Source organism: Patiria miniata, unplaced genomic scaffold (assembly GCF_015706575.1).
Source record: "Patiria miniata isolate m_02_andy unplaced genomic scaffold, ASM1570657v1 HiC_scaffold_18, whole genome shotgun sequence".
Taxonomy (NCBI): Eukaryota; Metazoa; Echinodermata; class Asteroidea; order Valvatida; family Asterinidae; genus Patiria; species Patiria miniata.
The window spans coordinates 17,532,278-17,551,520 of record NW_024037056.1 but is presented as its reverse complement, the minus strand read 5'-3'; the positions used below and the strand labels follow the sequence as shown (position 1 = coordinate 17,551,520).

The window sequence follows — 19,243 nt, the reverse complement described above, 5'->3', positions numbered from 1 at the left end:
ATAATTTAAAAGGTACATCGAGTACATCATTTCTTGCATTTCAAAGGAAAGAATGCACCTACATTGTATTCCTTGGATTCTCCTTGGGGGCCATGCATGCCATGGGTGTTAAAAAGACTCAGACTTTATTTCATGTAACTGCTAACCTACAAATCACCTTTTTAAACCTTTTGTCATGATAGGGTGATAGTAGTAGTTTCCTAGACCCTATGGTTCTTCTAAGAAAGTAAACAGCTCAACAAATGCAGACGATGTTTACAAAAATTATTTGAATAGGGCCTTGGCTAACGCATTTATTTTTAAATATAGCATTCAGAAATGATGGGAACTTAGGACCATCATCTGATTCTTTGATGTCTACTGCTATACGAGATAATGTATCTGACAGATTAAGACACTTTTTCACTTGCTCATTTGCGGTTGGGACAAATGACACAAAATATCTTTTGTGGGTTTGATAGGGTCCAGTAAGACCTGGTGGAAATGCAACATTTTGGGACAGTATGCAGTGCCAGGAGATGATGGGCAGAGCATACTGTCCAAAACCTTGAGTTTCGACCAGTTCTTATCGGAACCACACAAACCCACAGAAGATATTTCATGTCACATGGTGCAACTACAAACTTATTCATATTGGTGATTTCACCAACTCTACTCTGCAATACTGGCAGGCAAGATAAAACCACATTATTAAAAAAAAATGCAAAACTTAAAAAACCAAACACCACACACCAACAACAATGGATGCCCATCCTGATGTCAGATTAAACTGTGACTCCAGGAACTTGGGAGCAAAGACGGCAAAACTAGACAGGATGAACCACTCGGTGCAGGCCGAGGCAGTGATGAACATGAAGGGTAGGTTCTTAATCAGGACTAAGACGGCACGGGGGAAATCCCGCAGGCTGTTGCCGAATCCCGTCCGGGCTGAGAAGTCATGACCGCCATGGCACTCAGAGACGCGAAGCTTGGCGAGCTTCTTCTGACCTGTGAAATTAGAAAGAAAAGATTGAATTGCAACAATTAGTCTGTGTATCAGTAATGGTGAGTAAGCTTTGATACCACACTGCTAAAATCGGCGAGACTTGAATATGAAAATACTTATAGTTTGGCTTAGCATAAATCTGAATTCGTAAACACCACATCTTGTAAATATAAATAAATTATTAATCATCTTAAAATGTACTGCCAGGATAACAGCTTGGAACAAATCAGCATTTGAAAGTATCAGAACAACAAAACTAATCCAATTCAAAATGTGAACGACTAAGAAAGCATGAATTACATGTATATAACATTAAATTAAACGGGTGATAACTCGAGATTGAACCCTGAGGTACCCCATAAAACCCTGTAATCCTTGTAAAATCTCAAGGTACCAGTAAACTTTGAGTACTGCCTGTTCAATTTTGCATTCTCACCTAAGCAGGAAAATATTGCTTAACTAATCTATACGTAAAGATGTGCTCAACGTTCAAAAGGCCAGGACGATTCACGTTATTAAGCAAATATTGTCTGTGTTGAGTAACATCACGAAGTTGGCCCCTAGTCATGGTTTCCGCAACAATTATCATCCCGGGACAAAGAATTATTCTATCTAAACACCGCACAGATATTCTCGGGGACGGTAATTGACTCAAGAAGACCGACATATCCATATATGGCTTTCAAAACAATCGGACGAGGCTCCTTCGCTAATAAATGGCGTCATCCTGTAACGCGAGGGTAACATCCAGGGGCCTCCCAAAGGGGGCAGGCGTATTTTGGAAGAAGTAAATTAAAGAAAAATACATATTTCCTTTGACAACACGACCACGCGCCCCAGAAATCAACGTATCCTGCTTGTAGAGTTGTTCCGGAGGGAGTCGCTTGACGGCTGAGACTAGATAAAGATGAGTGATGGTGTTTTTGTTTTTTTAGACATTAATTTTGGGCAGCTTGAAAAATATGAGAAAGGGCAAATATTTTTTGTTTTGGTTTTTGCTTGTTTTTTTTATCTCTTCCGGAGGGGCTTACAAGGCATGGGCACTGCACGTCTACGAAGGGAGTTGGAACCGTGCCAAATGTGTTCTGATGTCAAACTGAAAGCAGTTTGTACTTAGTAACTTAAAATATCTAACCAACAAATTTTATATTTCTCTGGACTCTTGAAACTTGCTTAATTAAAGGCCATCTGTCTCTACCACATGTACACGTGAAAGTGAAAGCGAAGGCAATTTGATGTTGTAATGGCTGTTCATCGGAAATGGGTATCCAAGTAACCGACCACTGATGTGAGTAACCACTTCCAGATTACGAATCGCGTACTTTACGAATTAATTAGTACATCTCAGACAATGAAAAAGAAAGGTTCTGTATTTGTGGGGAATTTTCAACATGAAAACCAGGCTACATGGAAAAACAAAACGGAAGTGACGTTTATGATGCTCGCAAAAGTTGCAGTTTTCACCATAAAGCTAAACCTCACTGTACAAACATGAGTTTCTGTACTGACGCACCGATGTCGTAGTATTAAGACTTTCTTTTTCATTGTCTGAGAAATTACCAAGTATTTGTATAGTTGGTTACAGGCGTCTGATTTCATAATCTGGAACCGTTCCAGACATCAGCGGTCGGATGTTCCCTGGTACCCAGTTCCTATGCAAACCCCTACTTGACTCAAGTCAGCATTTCCTTGAGCCTTTTAGAGTTCCATGCATGTAAACCTCATACCACCTTGGGCACTATAACTTTTGCCCTTTTTGAATAACCACCTCTGAAATAGATTAAAACAGCACTTTGTGGAGTACATCTACCTCTGACCTTTAAAATGATCAACGTGAACTTCCTTGACTTCTAATCTCACGCAGCCACTGGCAGTGTGTACCGGTACCTACTGTGCACACTTTTAATGGCTGAAAGTGAGATCCCTTTTTGTTGTTCTTTAAGAGCAAGAAAGTTATATTATAAACAGTTAAAAAAAATAAACGATGATTAATTATGCAAAGCAAGATGGGGTCTTGACCTCTAGATTTTGACCATTCAGCGGGCGCCTTCTATCAGGTCTTCGATGTATTACAAAAACATGGTAGCTAAATTGACCAATCAACAGCTTATTATATAGTCCACACTCCTGTTCAAAATGACCTAAAATTTCTAAAGTCGACTCCGATTGGCTGGCGCGGGTTGCATAAAAATTTGCATTGCTCACATATCAGACGTTGGTTAGGCTCCTCCGTTGTACCGTACGGATGATACTCGGACTAGTTCAAGTACTATCCACAGAAAAAAAGCCAGACAAAAATGAGTCAATTGACTTTCTAAACAAATGACAAGTCTGCTACAAGCAGACCTACAAATGTTCCCACATGTCTCTCTCGCAAAACGCAGGCAACATTTCAAGCCAAACTGTGCACAAATACCCTACAGTGTTTCTCACTGCAACTGAAGGAAGGGGACAACAAACAGGGTGAGAGTTGTCCAGGCTGATGTGGTAACGGTCCCCAAGGAAGTATCCAATATCGGACAAACCAGATGGCTCCGAAAGAACTTTCCAAAACAAATTGCCTTGCTTCCCTTTGAGTCTGTGCTGGCTTAGACCCTGGTAACCTCTTCAGATACTACGGGTGAGCTCACATGCAATTGCGATTGTGGATCTACAATGTACATGTAGGAAGAAAAGTTAACATTCAACTGTGTTGTCCTGGATTTTATTGATTCAAGATGCATTCCCTACATTTTTTTTTAGATTTTTTTTCTAACTTGCTTCTTTACTAGCAATACATAAGTTATTCACTCTTGAAGGAAACATCCACCGAAAAAAAACTTGGCCCAAGTTTAACTTAACACACAAGGGCCATTGGCATAAAACACACAAGTTGAAAATTCATTTACCGACCACATGTACCAGTACATAATACATGAATGTACAATGTTAGGGTTTATTAGCTTACCGGAAACAGCATTTTCGGAGAACATATGGCTCAGATCAGATTTACAACAACTTTATTCCACCGCTAAAATTGGGGGAAAAAGCGCTTAAAAATAATGATAAGATTTATTTTCATGGCCTTACCTGGCAGAGCTTTAGGGAATCCTAGGAACGGTAGAACGATGGATAACGCCAACGTGCCACTGATGAGGAAGCCTACCCACCATGCCCCGATCCAAAGAGGGCTGTCAGGGTCTATACCCAAGCTGCAAAGAAAATCAGGGGGAAAAAATCAGAAAAGTTCCGATAAGAGTGTTTTTATTTTTTGGCACCAAACTAATTATTTTTTTTGGACAATATCAATGTGCCACTAATGAGGAGTCAAATCTGTGCCCAATTAAAGCTGCAGGGAGAAAGATTGACAAAAAAGCTCTGGTTAGTATTTTTGAAAGGAACATCATTATTACAGTTCCTGTAGCTAAGTATGGTATAGTAAGAAAACTAAAACAAAAGGGGGGGGGGAGAGAACATACATGCACAATTTCTTGAAAACATGCCTTATATATAGTTGTAAATTCAAAAATGTTGTTTCTTTAAAAGAGAATAGAATGAGTTTTAATTACAATTCACATAGCTTTAGTTGCCAATCCTTAAGTGTAAGCTTCCTGCCAAATATTGTGTGATTTGATCTTTATGTGGCGTGTTAGGCCTAAGTGTCAACAAAACTACACCTGGACTCTTGTAATGGTTGACACCCTCATTATTGGTTTGTTTCCATTGTAAACAAACTCATCCAAAGGTCTCTTGACATCTTTTAACCCTGACCTGCATTTTGTAAATTGTTTTCCCCTGGAGGACTTCGGACATAGAGTGTGACCGGAAACGATTCTTACTCTACGTTTTTATCTTCCAATGCCAAGATCGTTGTCAATGTCGGACTGTACACAAACCAATCAACATCATTTCCGTGTTCTCGTGGCGAAAACTGAACCCTGAAACCTTATAATTTCCTTTTCCTTTTTTGAAACCTTGCACGCATCCACACAACCTTTATTCATGGAATTTCAACATTGTATTTTGAAAAACAAAATGCAAATTTAGAAGGACTGTTTTGTGGATACAATCAGCAGCTTTTATTCCATGAATAACCAACCATTGTTATTTTTAAAAAAAATTTAGAAATATTTTTTATGTACATGTACACAATTTACAGACTTTTTAACTCAATTGAGCTGGATACCGGTATGTACATGTAAATGCATGCAGCGATAGAGCTCGCTTATCAATCAGAAAGTTTTAGACACCAGAACATGATAAATTCATGAAATGCCTAATGTGAAAATAAAGGCAGTAAGGAATGTGTTCTGATTCTGAACGTACAAAAAAAATTATACACCAGATGTAACGGTATGGAAAAAAATGACCCAAGATTCACAATGAACTACATGAGTAACTTTGAAATCGCCTGTTAAATTCTCAGCCCAAAAAGTAAAATGACCTTAAAAACATAAATCTAAACGCTTGTCTTTGCAACTCTTAGCTCCATGTGGTAGGGCAGTTTATATTTTTCTAGTTCCGTATGTCCACACTGTAAGCCAGGGGCATATTAAGGTCACGGTTGGGTCAGACTACTGGGCGTAATTCAGTGCAGCTGTAAACATCAATTTGCGTTTAGCACCTCATAAATCCACAGGCAACTGGACACTGCCAGGCAAATCAGATGACATGGTGTGTTGGGTGTCAATGTGGCAGCAAATTGAAAGCTTTTAAGACTGCAATGGGCATCCGCATGAAAGAAACCCTGCATGTACATGTAGTGTGTGCACATATGTACAACTATGCAAGGGTGCTGAAGCATTTTGCTTGTGTTAAAAAAAAGAGCCTCATGTTTTAACCCTGTCTGAAAGGAAAAACAAAAGATTACTTCTTTTGGGGAGGTTCCTTTTTATTCAATGAATTTTAAGGGTTTCCGTCAACATTTGTACATGTACAAATGTATGTATGGATACAGCTCCCCTTTTCACCATGGCAACAGGTAGGGTTCCTCAAGACCATTTTGGGGGTTGGGAAGGACCTAATAATGTTGCAAGAGGTACAGATTAATGGATATGTTGGAATTGTTTTAGAAATCCTCGGATAAATGAAGTCTGCTTTAATTTTTGAAAATTGTGGAAATGTGTGTTTTGTTATGGGGTTTGAGGTTTGGGTTTTGAGTTTGGATTTTAGGTTGGGTTTTTGGTAATGAACAGTTTGACTTTTCAGTTGTGAGGTCTGTTTTTCTTTGGGTTGGGGTGGTTTTGTGTGTGGATTGGTGTTTAGTTTGGTTACATTGTAAGATAATTTTGGTTTGTCATTGGATTTTTTGTTTTGTTTTGCTTTGCTTTATTGATTTCATTTATGAACTCAGATTGTACGTAATCATGCATTTCTTTACCTGCTGGAGTCCACCCTGATGTCTGTATAGATGGAGAGTAAAGCACCTCCTAGCAGGTAACCAATAGCAGGGCCTAGAAGAGAGGCAGCATTGAAGATTCCTGTGGTACAGATTAAAAGATTAAACATGTAACTGAGGATCAAGATTTAAAATGTACATGCATACATGCAGTCAATATGTACGTATATGAAACTAATTTGTAGAGATCTACGACCTCTCAACTGCACTAAACTTATTAAAATGCAAATCCGAGTTGGAAATAAACAGAATCAACTGCAATCTCCAATTCATAATCAATAATCAAGTTTTCTAATTCTATGTTTTAAAGTCCCTGGGCATTCTATAATGTTCAGAGTACATGTAGATCCCCAAGGATTCAATTCCAGTCTGTTAAAAACTAACTGTATGTGGATGATCCAGTTTAAGAGAGGGATTTTTTAAAGGACCTTGAATTTGTGATTCAGTAGCATTTCTACATGTTAAGGATTCCATCATTAACAAATCAAGATCTTGACATTTCCCGGACTAACCAGTGATTTTTCCGCTGATGTCTCTTATCCTAGGATTCCAGGTTCATGAATGATTCAGACCAGATGAACCTAACCCAGGACATTAACATTTCAAATATTTGAAAATGTGATAAGCCTTTGAGGAATATACAGTTACATGTAAATATGAAACCAAAATGTTTACCAATGTACAGGGATGTCATCTTTGGTTGAACATTCTCATCAATGTATGTGACACCTAGCGTGTACAGCGGTGCCGCACCAAGTCCATGCAGAAACTGCGCGAACACAAACAACCAGAAAAAATTGGCGAGGGCGCTCCCGGAACCCTCTACAGAGCACGCGTCTGTGATGTTACGGTCAAGCTGGCACAGCTCAAAGTCTGACGCGCGAAAGTCGTAGAACGGTGTTAGGAAGTGAGGTAGAGTGAAGGTGTAGGAGCCCAGGGCAAACAACAGGGCCCCGGCACCTAGCCAGAGGGGCTTGTGTCCACGGTCACCGAGATAGGTCACGAAGGTGATGACGATCATGACGGAGAAATCGTACGAGCTGGAGATGGAACCACTACGCACGCTGGGGAGGTTGAAGCGACGCTCTAGCGTCGTGGTGACTACGTAGACGAAACCGTTGACGGTCATTCCCTGCGTCACCGCAAACAGGCACAGGAACAGTAAGATGCCGGGGGGCTTGTTAAAGCACTGCAGGAAGCGCGGCCGCAATCCGCGCCAGCCACACTCCACTTCTGCTTCCAGTTCTTCCAACTCCACCTTCTCCGCTTCCTCATCTTCGTCATGATCTGACAGCTTGCCGTACCCGTTCACGGTTTTCATTTCTTTGCTCTCGTCGTTGCTTGCCGTGTTCGGCAATGGAACTTCTGCATCTGCAGTCACGTTGTTACTGTTGTTGGCATACTGGCCTGATGGGTCCAATTCGGTGTCCGTGTTTTCAGTCAGGGGTGACCCGTTCGTCTTGACTGGAGAACTATCCATTTCATCCAATGGTTTATACATGGAGTTTACAGATGATGCACTAAAAACAAGTCAATTGCAATGCTGCTTTTCAAATCTTCATCAGGCTGAAAATCTAGAAGTTGATTACAGGCAACTCCTGTCCGACAAAGCGAAAACACATGTATACCTCGTCACAAGAATTCACAGTTTGTGTGATAAGCTCCGCAGCTGTCCGATCACAAACGTTCATCAACGGAGATGCCTTGTGTGCATCACTCAACAATGACTTTCTCCTTCCAGTTCCTAATGCAAGGGAATATAAAACAAAACTCAAGATTAACGACAAAATGGTTGAGTGTTGTGACCAACTTTCTTGCTCGCCTGCAGTGTCCAAGTAACGTACACTGTAGTCACTAAAAAATGTACAACTGAATTTTTCTTTTATTACTTGAACTTGGTCATACATTTTTTTAATTTTTTTATTTTGGCCCTCCTCAAGAGAACATGAAGCTAGTAGAAAAACCACAGCTAAAGTTAATAAATTATGAGCAGGGGGCATGTTAAAGGAACAAATTATGGACAGTTGATTTAAAAGATTGGCTAGATGGAGCTAACACAGCAGAAGCGGGTATCCGGATATGTAACATGTACATCATGCATCTGGACATGACCATCACTCATCAGTGAACAGATGTACTCACAACATGTACATGGCCCCAAATACACACTATGTAAAGGTTCTGAATGTATCCCGGAAACTCGTACTTGGACTTTAGGATCAATTCCAATAATGCTTTACTGTGCCCGAGTGCAGCATGTATGCTTGAACACCTGTGTGGCCTAAGCTAATGTGCTTAACACATGTTGCAAAACTAGTCCAATGGGCTCTCACTAGATTAGAATGTAGACCGCAGTACAATTACCCACGTGGCTTAGGGCTACAAACTTCAACATAAACTAGCATCTAGTAGTATGTCTCCTTATTCTGTGAAGTGGGTTGCTCAAAAAGACATCACTCCTGGCTGGGGTTTGAAGCCATAAAAGCAAAAGTGACGAAAATTCACGGTGGTGCCCACACGAGTAGCGGGCATATCTGCACGATTACAACTTGACTATGGCTACAGTACAATACATGTAACAACCAGACACATTTCCCTTGTTGCTGAAAACAGGTTAAGTATGGACACATCACTGGTCATTGACTTATAAGATATACAAGTATGTATCCTGTCTGGGGGTTAAGATAATACCCCACACGCCACACTGAACATTTCTGCCCATGGATCCAACAGCATCGAACCACATGATCAGGAAAAACCACAGTCAAGTATAGCAGCTGATATGTAAGGCTCTTCAGATCTTTTTATCATGCACTCACAATTTGCAGGCTAGCTGTCAAAGATGTTCATACTGTACATCAAGGCCATGAATCACCAATCCTGGGAAACATTCACTGCCATAATACAGTACCACTCTGTCTCACTATATATATACTGAGTACTGCAACTTTTTACAAGATAACACCTACCCTAAGGTACACATGCACACACCATAAACCCCATTCACCAGACAAGGTCAAGCTTTTTACCCCTGAAATGACAAGTGATATGACGTGCCCTGGGGCCAAGCTACAGGGATCAGGCATTCTGGGTGTCAATTTACAAGAGTGGGGGGGGGGGGGGGGGGGGGGGAGTGATAGATGACAGCTTGTAGGTATACCATGGATATGATGGGATAATTGTGGAGATTTGTCAGTGGGAGGGGATTTCCTTCCTGGGTTTTAGAAACGGATACCTGGATTCCGATTAAGAATTGAAAATTATTTTCTTCTTTCATGTAAGGCTAATGTATACCTCACAGGAAAGCGTACCAGTATTTTACTAGCCCTTCTCACCTGTACTACATTGCATAACGAAGTGCCAACAAATTATTTGTGGGGCCTTAGGCACAGGCACGTCTGAGGCAACATTTTCTTCATCTCATTAATGTATTGTTTTGTATCAATCATTTGAACTGTGTTACTTTGTCCAGTGTTAATTTATTCAAAGTCCTTTCGTGCTTTGGTAAAGTGATCCAGTGAGACAACTCAACACACATCAGCGGTATATTTCCGACAAACGGACCTGCACCTTGCACTGTACATAACTCGCCCACTCACGAGATTCAGTCCCAGAGTCATCTAAACCGGGATTAATTAGCAATTCCGCCAAAATAATTCATAATGACCTGTGCATAAAATGTACATTGTATATCCCTGGATAAAAGGATATGTGCTGGTACCTTTTTGTTTTTACTGTAAAATGTACATGATTTAATGCGCTTCTGCAGGCTGCACCTGCAGTCCAGATGATCTTTGTACCGATACTATATTTTGTACGGTATTGTGGCGGTCGCGCCGACAGCAACCCCGAGTCGTCCTCGGCCGACGTCAGCGAGCGGTCAATTCTGAGTAGGCCAAGGGAGCAGGCCCGTTTTGGGGCAGTCTACCGCCAGGCGCAGCAGGGGAACAACTTTATCCGCGGGCGGTTCTTACGCCAGCAGCTCTCGCGCCAGCACACACGGGAACAGGGCAGGGGAAGGGAAACGGGGCACCTCTAAATCAAACACGGGACTCTTCACTTTAGGCTGACATTCCTTTATTATAATCTACTCAGACAGACTGCAAATCCTCTCTAGACCTTGACAGGTGTTGATCACCTTCCCAGGTGCCTCCCCTAAACAGGTGCGGGTTTCCTTAACAGGTGCAAGTTTCCTAAACAGGTGCGAGTTTCCTAAACAGGTGCGAGTTTCCTAAACAGGTGCGAGTTCCCTGTACAGGTTATAAATCTTCCACACTAAGTTAACGTCCACTCACCACTACGGCCTCGCTACCTATTCCCGTGGACGGAGTTCCTCCCCTCTTCAACTGACCGAACAAGCCCCCGCTAAACTTATCCCAGTAAGAGCCCCACTTACGGACACAGCTGCCTACTACCGCTAATCTGCACGGGCGAGGGACTGAATAAACACGCTCAGCAACTGCGACGCACTACTGGTCACCCGTGTCTCACTACTCTGGTACGGGACTGGAACGGTACTGCAACGGAACTGAGGAACTGCCACACTGAGCGCGCGCTCGCGCTTTTATACCCACGCGGCAAATAGACTGGTGCCGCGGCGCATTACGCGCATCAGACCTGGCTGACGTCTAGGTCGCTGTCTACTTTACAGCTACGATAGCCCCTGGCTACCACCAAACTGCTATTGCGCCACACAGCCGCGCCTTAAGTTTCGGTCAGTCCCTTGACCGATTAAACTTACAAAAACTATAAAAGCAATACAGTTTGTTCCTAATAAGGTGCACAATGTTGGTCCGCAACACTTTTAAACTAGAAAAGGTATAAAACTTGAAAACTAGAACACTTAATAAACTAGAAAAGGTATAAAACTTGAAAACTAGAACACTTTATAAACTAGAAAAGGTATAAAACTTGAAAACTAGAACACTTTATAAACTGTTACAAAACTTTATAACTTACAAAACTTTATAAACTCTACAAAACTTTAGAAACTTTTCAAAACTTTACAAAACTTTATAAAACTTTAGTTGAAACCTGTCAGGCGCAAACACTTCAATAACTTATATTTACAGTTAAACCAATAAGGGCTTCTTAATGGTTCCTTAGAAGGTGTTATAAGCTGCTGGAGTTCTTTACTTGTTCACGGCCACCCCGGCAGTGAATGCGACTTCGTACACCCGTGTGGTCTTGTCCTTCATGATTTTCTGATCATCCTGGTACACCACTCTCGATGAGGTTTCGGTGACTCTGGTGACCTTCCCTGCCATGGCTTGTTCCAGGCCTTCTTTACTGTATTTCCCCCGGTCTCCTCCACAGGTGTTACTGGTACCTCCACCTCGGTTGACACCGTCGAGCCGTCATTATCTCGCTCATCAACCAACTCTTCAGCCGCGCCTAGCTGTGGTCCCTCCGGTGGAGCTCCCTCCACTTGTCTCGTCCGTGTTGGACTATGCGTCACAGGTGTCCCCTTCTCAATCCACATCTCTGGCGTCTCACCTAAGTAGGGTTTAAGCCGATCAAAACACACCACTTTCTTGCCCCTCGGCTTCCGCTGTATCCGATAGGTGACATCTGACAACTTGTCAACAATCATGTATGGTCCCTCCCAGCGCCTTTGCAGCTTCGGCGATAAGCCTTTCTTCTTACTGGGATTATGGAGCCATACTAATTGTCCTGCGTCCAGCATTGTTGTCATTGTCTTCTTATCGTAGGTCCTCTTTTGTCTTCTTGCTCTTGCTTTCAGGTGCTCTCTCGCCCGCTCATGGGCCGACCGCATTGCTTCCCTCAGGCTCGAGTTTCTCATAGACTGCAACGGGGATATTTCGCCTTCCCTCAGGCTTGCATCTCTCATAGACTGCAACGGGGATATTTCGCCTTCCCTCAGGCTTGCATCTCTCCTAGACTGCAACGGGGATATTTCGCCCTCCCTCAGGCTTGCATCTCTCCTAGACTGCAACGGGGATATTTCGCCCTCCCTCAGGCTTGCATCTCTCCTAGACTGCAACGGGGATATTTCGCCCTCCCTCAGGCTTGCATCTCTCCTAGACTGCAACGGGGATATTTCGCCTTCCCTCAGGCTTGCATCTCTCCTAGACTGCAACGGGGATATTTCGCCCTCCCTCAGGCTTGCATCTCTCCTAGACTGCAACGGGGATATTTCGCCTTCCCTCAGGCTTGCATCTCTCCTAGACTGCAACGGGGATATTTCGCCCTCCCTCAGGCTTGCATCTCTCTTAGACTGCAACGGGGATATTTCGCCCTCCCTCAGGCTCGAGTCTTTCATCTCACGCACCTCCGCCTGTAGCTGCAATACCAAATCTGCCAACCGACTTGTTTCCTCCCTGTAGCTCTGAAGTTCCGTGGATTCTCCTTCGGCATCTACCACCACGTCATCCATCGGCAGCAGTCCCCTTCCTTCCATCGAGTGCTGACCCATGGCTAAAAACTAGTTGTTCTACCCACGACGCCTATCCCACTTCTGACACCATTTGTGGCGGTCGCGCCGACAGCAACCCCGAGTCGTCCTCGGCCGACGTCAGCGAGCGGTCAATTCTGAGTAGGCCAAGGGAGCAGGCCCGTTTTGGGGCAGTCTACCGCCAGGCGCAGCAGGGGAACAACTTTATCCGCGGGCGGTTCTTACGCCAGCAGCTCTCGCGCCAGCACACACGGGAACAGGGCAGGGGAAGGGAAACGGGGCACCTCTAAATCAAACACGGGACTCTTCACTTTAGGCTGACATTCCTTTATTATAATCTACTCAGACAGACTGCAAATCCTCTCTAGACCTTGACAGGTGTTGATCACCTTCCCAGGTGCCTCCCCTAAACAGGTGCGGGTTTCCTTAACAGGTGCAAGTTTCCTAAACAGGTGCGAGTTTCCTAAACAGGTGCGAGTTTCCTAAACAGGTGCGAGTTCCCTGTACAGGTTATAAATCTTCCACACTAAGTTAACGTCCACTCACCACTGGGGCCTCGCTACCTATTCCCGTGGACGGAGTTCCTCCCCTCTTCAACTGACCGAACAAGCCCCCGCTAAACTTATCCCAGTAAGAGCCCCACTTACGGACACAGCTGCCTACTACCGCTAATCTGCACGGGCGAGGGACTGAATAAACACGCTCAGCAACTGCGACGCACTACTGGTCACCCGTGTCTCACTACTCTGGTACGGGACTGGAACGGTACTGCAACGGAACTGAGGAACTGCCACACTGAGCGCGCGCTCGCGCTTTTATACCCACGCGGCAAATAGACTGGTGCCGCGGCGCATTACGCGCATCAGACCTGGCTGACGTCTAGGTCGCTGTCTACTTTACAGCTACGATAGCCCCTGGCTACCACCAAACTGCTATTGCGCCACAGTATGTACATATTTTATGATATGTACCGGTACACTGAAGATAAAAAAATACATGGCAAGATATTGAATAATTCATTAACTGTGTTCAGTGAATCGATTCATAAGCGTACCGTACGGTACTTAGCGCACAGATGTTTGTCTTGTTCGACTATTCAAAAGGAATAGGCCTATTGCTTAAGAACTAAAACTGTCAGAAGCCACAGGTATACATGTACCGTTATACATGTATAATTTGCACTCAAGATGTGAATTGAACTACATGTATTTCCATTTTTAACATTGAATTACATTCAAAAACCTTCAAATTGGCACTGCCTTCTTACAGTTGGTTATTTCCTTACAACTGTATGACCATAGAAAGTGCAAAGTCAGTTTTATACATGTACTAAGAAGTTTTGATACATGTACCGTACACGTAGTAAACAAAACTTTACCAACTCATTTTCACCTACATATTATAATGTGCCTGAACGTTTATTGAATAACCTTGCAAATTGACAACATTGTACGGGTTGCCATCCGAACATCGATCTACATTCTACAGTACATGTACACGTGCACATATAATTTGTAAACTTATTTCCAGTGGGGGCCCTTGTTAGAAGGAAATAATTTTAGTGGTGGGAGGAAAACCCCAGAATGATATTCTAGGGAAACCCACAGAATCAGCCTGGACAGAAAACCCAATCCACATGTTGGCCCAGGCAGGATTCAAACCGGGGTCACATCGGTGGAAGGCAAGGAAAGTATTGCTACGCCAACCTGATTCCCCAACCTGATTTCACCAAGCATTTCGTACATGTACATGAATGTGACATATTTGACAACACTCAGCAGTAATGCAGTAATCCTACACAATTTGCCAAACTCTAATACTGTGCCCGACGGAGGTTAACTTTATTTGAGGCCAGTAAGTGCAATATGGGCACAAACGGAAGTAACAAATTGCTAAAGTAGAGCAGTAGAGCAAGTGGCAACAGAAAAGGGAAATACATGGAGCATGTATACATGTATGTCAACACATTATCCGGTAATTGACACACTTATGTGGTAAGAATTACCCCATGGATTGGGTATTCAGTTTGTTGATGCCACAAATTGATCTGCCAGACCACTTATTAAAGGGCAGTATCAGTACATGTAGCTGATACCATCACTGCGCGCTAATTGAAGCCAACATGTAGTTCTTTGTGGTTAAATAAGCTTTGAAACTTTGTGGTTAGCTGCTTCAGGCAATTAGCTGTGGAACTTTACATCTACTGACAAAATGGATAAAGTTTCAAGAAATGGGGAGGTACGGTAACTCTGTTCTCTTCAACGGTTACAAAGGAGAGTTAAGGAGACCACTGGGATTCAACATTCAAACGCTTTGTGTCGATGCCTGACGCTCACGCCAAAATGCTATGACTTTGTGCACAGCCTGTTGCAAAACCCTGCTTTATTTGGCCATATCTTAGTCTCTAGAGTTTAATGCTATGAAACTCTCAAGGGTCTGCCATATCACCCAGATGCACCTAAATGACCTTTGGATATCCTGTGCTGCTGTCCTGTTTGTAATTCAAGGATGAAAATGATATCACTTTCTTCCTATTTTTAGCAAGTGTCATTTACTTTAAATTCATTTTTTAAGGCCAGTGGGATTTCCTGACCTGGATCAGAGAGTGAATAAAGTGCAATTTCAACCTGAAATGTTGTTAGTTGCAAAACCGAACAAAAATTGTGGCATCGAAATACATGTAGCCTGGTTTTCGTTTTGCAAATTCTCCATGAATGACATTTAAAACTTTTCTTTTTCATAGTCTGAGAAGTTAATGTACTGGTAAGTAATATGACGTATGTAAAGTTAATTAAGGGTACTCGATTCCATAATCTGGAACCGGTTCCTGACATCAGCGGTCGGGTACTCTGGAACTTGGGTGCCCGGTTCCCATGCACAGCCCTACCAGTTACCACTTTTTCTGTTAATGGAATTTGACAAGTCACAGTGTTTACACGATTGTGATCTAGTCGGCTTAAACTGCATGGCAAAGGAAGTGGAAGAAATGTTTGACTCTCTGTGACTGATCAAACAGTTGGAGGGTTTTCATCAATAATGCATGATACCGGTCAACTACATGTAGCCTTTCTACAATGATCTGTTGGAAATTCCATTATCTCTCGGTTTCACTTCTGGAAAATAGAATGCTCGACGGATCAGCACTAGCATGATCAGACGGTGACATTGGATTCTTGCACAATGGAAAATTTAAGATGATTCAGTAAAGCTAGGTCCCTGGCAAATGCCACTTGTGGAGAAAATATGGCTACATGTATAGTCAACAAATACAGAATCATACATGTCCTTACCTCAATGCTACTGCTTCAATCAATGCCTGCTGTACATCAGCAATCAGAGGATACACTTGAACAAAATGTCACACTCCGACTCACAGACCATAATAGCTTGGGTCCTTGCCATACTCACACACTATGACCTAAAGGGAGTTACTACCCTAATCTCTCTGAATGACAGTGGTGCAGAGGCCTACTACATGTACAGGAAAACCAATCTTCAAGAACAACACAGCAGACCCAGCCTGTTTCAGGATGGGACAAGTGGGGTACCGTACTTGGCTGACGGCCAGGGTACCGGGATGAAGTAATCAGGCGATTCCTGTACTAGGACTTGTTTACAACGCTCCTGTGGAAAGTCTGATGACGCACTTGGACATGACCACCAATTGATCATTGTTTATACCTGGGGGAGGGGGGGAGGGGGAGGGGGGAGGGGGGGGGGACTAGGTGCCACCCTGGGAATAAAATGAATTGGATTTGTAAGACAAAAAGGAACCAAATAATAACAAGACAAACCCTAATTCCCAGCGTTTTAGCTCAGAACCTTCCTTTCCTTCAATATCCTATAGGAGGGTACTCGATCAGTGAGGAGAGAGTCATGACATGTCAAATTGTCTATGTTCCGGTACGTGCCATTAAATGTTAAGCTTTTCATAGACCATGCACCTGGGGAAAAGAGCTCATCCGTACATTCAACCAACAATGATTACAAGCACATTTGTGTTTTCAGATTGGGGCAAAATTCACAGGTCGAAACTAAAACTAACAAACCCAAGCACTCAATTCTGTCAGTTTTTAGCTTTAAACATGATAATTCACATCTCAAAAAGCATATTTTATTTGAGCCCATTTGGCTGGGAAACATTCCACATCAAAGAGCTGAATCCATGGTTAATTGCAGTGTTCAATGGCTCATCTTCTACATGTTTATGTTCACATTTTTAGGCCAGATTTTGTCTAGGAAAGATGCTGATAATCAGTTTCAAAATATCACCCACATGAAACATACATCCAAGGGGTACATGGGATGTACATGTACACTTTGTACTGCCTGAAGCAGCAAGAATTCTAGATTAAAACTTTACACAATGTATTGTACATACATTTGGTATGCATATGAAATCCAGTCATTAAAGAATGCACATTTTACGTGCAACTTAATACATACTTTGTCGTACATGTACTGGTACTGTACATGTACAGCCACGTACGTCAGAGTTACTGTTTCTCTAACTATCAGAGGCTGTGGTATCGGTAGCTGCATGCATGTCTGCTGTGCTCATCACTGCCAACTTCACCTCAGCTGGACGAAGCAGCACATGTGAAGTGAATTCAGTTGTCAGTTCAAACGATTTACACTTAAATACAGTAACATGTGCGACAGAAAAATATTATAGTTGCAAACTACTGACCTTATACATATGTACAGACAACCCTCAAAACCAAACCAGTACGCCCTCACACACCAGCCCGGCATAGTAGGGAAATCACAAATTATCACTCAGAAGGATGAAAAGTGCAAATGCGCAGTTCATTATTGTCCAATGACAAAGGATAACCACACAATGCACAGCCTTGACGACTCTGATCAACTGACCTCCAGCAATATTCAGTACAAGCAATGAACCCACTTTTTGTCACAGTTTGACCATGGAACCTTTGAATGACTGATCCAAATAAATATCAACCTTTTCATTCATAATTGTGACCAGATCCCGAAAAAAGAAGAATTTACACTCAGTATTTCAGTAGTTACTGGTGCATGTAGAAATAGCGCATACATGTACATGTACATGTACCGGTAGGCCTACCGTTATCATAAACATGTATTTCAATATTATTATGTTGAAGTTAAAATTTGCAGTTAAAATTTGCTTGCGCCGATCAACATGGGCAACTGAAGTGTTTTGCAGTAAGTGTTTTACAACTATCAAGGGCTTTAACCTGCTAAAACTAAGGAACAATGAATTGCCGCATTCCACAAATTCCAACGACAAAAAAGTGGCACCTTACAATCAAGCCCCGAACTTTACAATAAAATAACATCGCAGTTGTGCGTGAGGATGTTTTTTTCTTTCCAAATATTCCAACTGGCAAAAAGCTATTCAAATATTTGGTTGTTGATTGAATATTCAAATATTCGAGACAGCCTTATATTTCACCAAGGAGGGGCCCTCGGTGTTTCACATTTCCAACGCTGTTGAGGGTCTAGACACCGGTACTCTACGTATCAGGAAGGGTAATATTTGCAGTATGTTCAATTCATGCTACTGGTAACCATGAAAAATATTGCCCCGGGGCACAATCCATCATGGCTGAATGAAATGCTTACCAGGGCAACGTCTGACAAGATCATGATCCTGGTAATGTAGCCATTTGTCATGAAGGCTTGCACCTGCTATTCAGGGCACCTTTTGCAACCTCCCTCCCTCAAATCTCATAAAAAAAGCAGTCCTTTGAGAATTTCCCCAGGTAGACTGCACAAACCGAAAAATAGTTTCCTTGTGCCGGTGCTTTGTATTGAATATGGTCATTGGAATAATGCAATTTGGGTGTACGACACAAACATTTGAACAGATTCGCATGTTAATTTATGCATCACATCACATTGTGAATCACACTCAGTTTGCATACTGGTACACATGAATGTGTGCACAAAAGTATACCGGTATTTATGCAGCTCTTTCAATCATTCCCTGGAGTATTAACCAAAATGGATGTTTTTTCATACAGGTACATGTACATGTAGTTTACAAATTGGGTGTATGAGTTTGTTTCTGTATTTAGTAGAGGTCGTTGAACAATAGAGGAAAATAAGGTCCCCAATTTGGCGACGTGTACAAAACATATGGGAGGTCTTCCTAAAAAGTTAGAGTACAAACAAAAGAGGGACAATAGGGGGTCCCCGACTGCAGGCAAATACACACTTGTGTGGACAGACACATCAAATACATCACAAAACGTTACATTTACATTGTGTAACTATCTCTTGGGCAAGTATTTATGTGCACAGCTTGGCTAGCCACCAGGCTTCTTATGATACATTTTGAAGACCATTGCACAGTGGGCAGATGTAAGGCATCATCATTCAGTTCCTTGATCTACCGGTATCTTTAGGGGGGGGGGGGGACCAGAAGGGATAGCAGCAGGGTAGCTTTCTGATTCTGTTTCAGCTGCCAATTACTGCC

General features: G+C 42.6%; 1 protein-coding gene across 3 annotated transcripts in view; it reads right to left on the bottom strand.

Moving 5' to 3' along the window:
- Positions 1–19,243, bottom strand: part of LOC119724963 (solute carrier organic anion transporter family member 4A1-like) — a 35,493-nt gene that overhangs the window by 7,966 nt on the left and 8,284 nt on the right. For 2 of the 3 annotated variants that reach the window (XM_038196302.1, XM_038196303.1), the window contains exons 2-5: positions 7,038–8,106; positions 6,345–6,444; positions 4,055–4,176; positions 733–987 (exon numbers count right to left, since the gene is read on the bottom strand). In XM_038196302.1, the coding sequence (XP_038052230.1) occupies positions 733–987; positions 4,055–4,176; positions 6,345–6,444; positions 7,038–7,863 (1,303 nt within the window). In that variant the 5' untranslated portion in view covers positions 7,864–8,106. Of the gene's footprint in view, positions 1–732; positions 988–4,054; positions 4,177–6,344; positions 6,445–7,037; positions 8,107–16,067; positions 16,151–19,243 lie in introns of those variants that run through there. The other variant, XM_038196304.1, reaches the window with a different exon arrangement.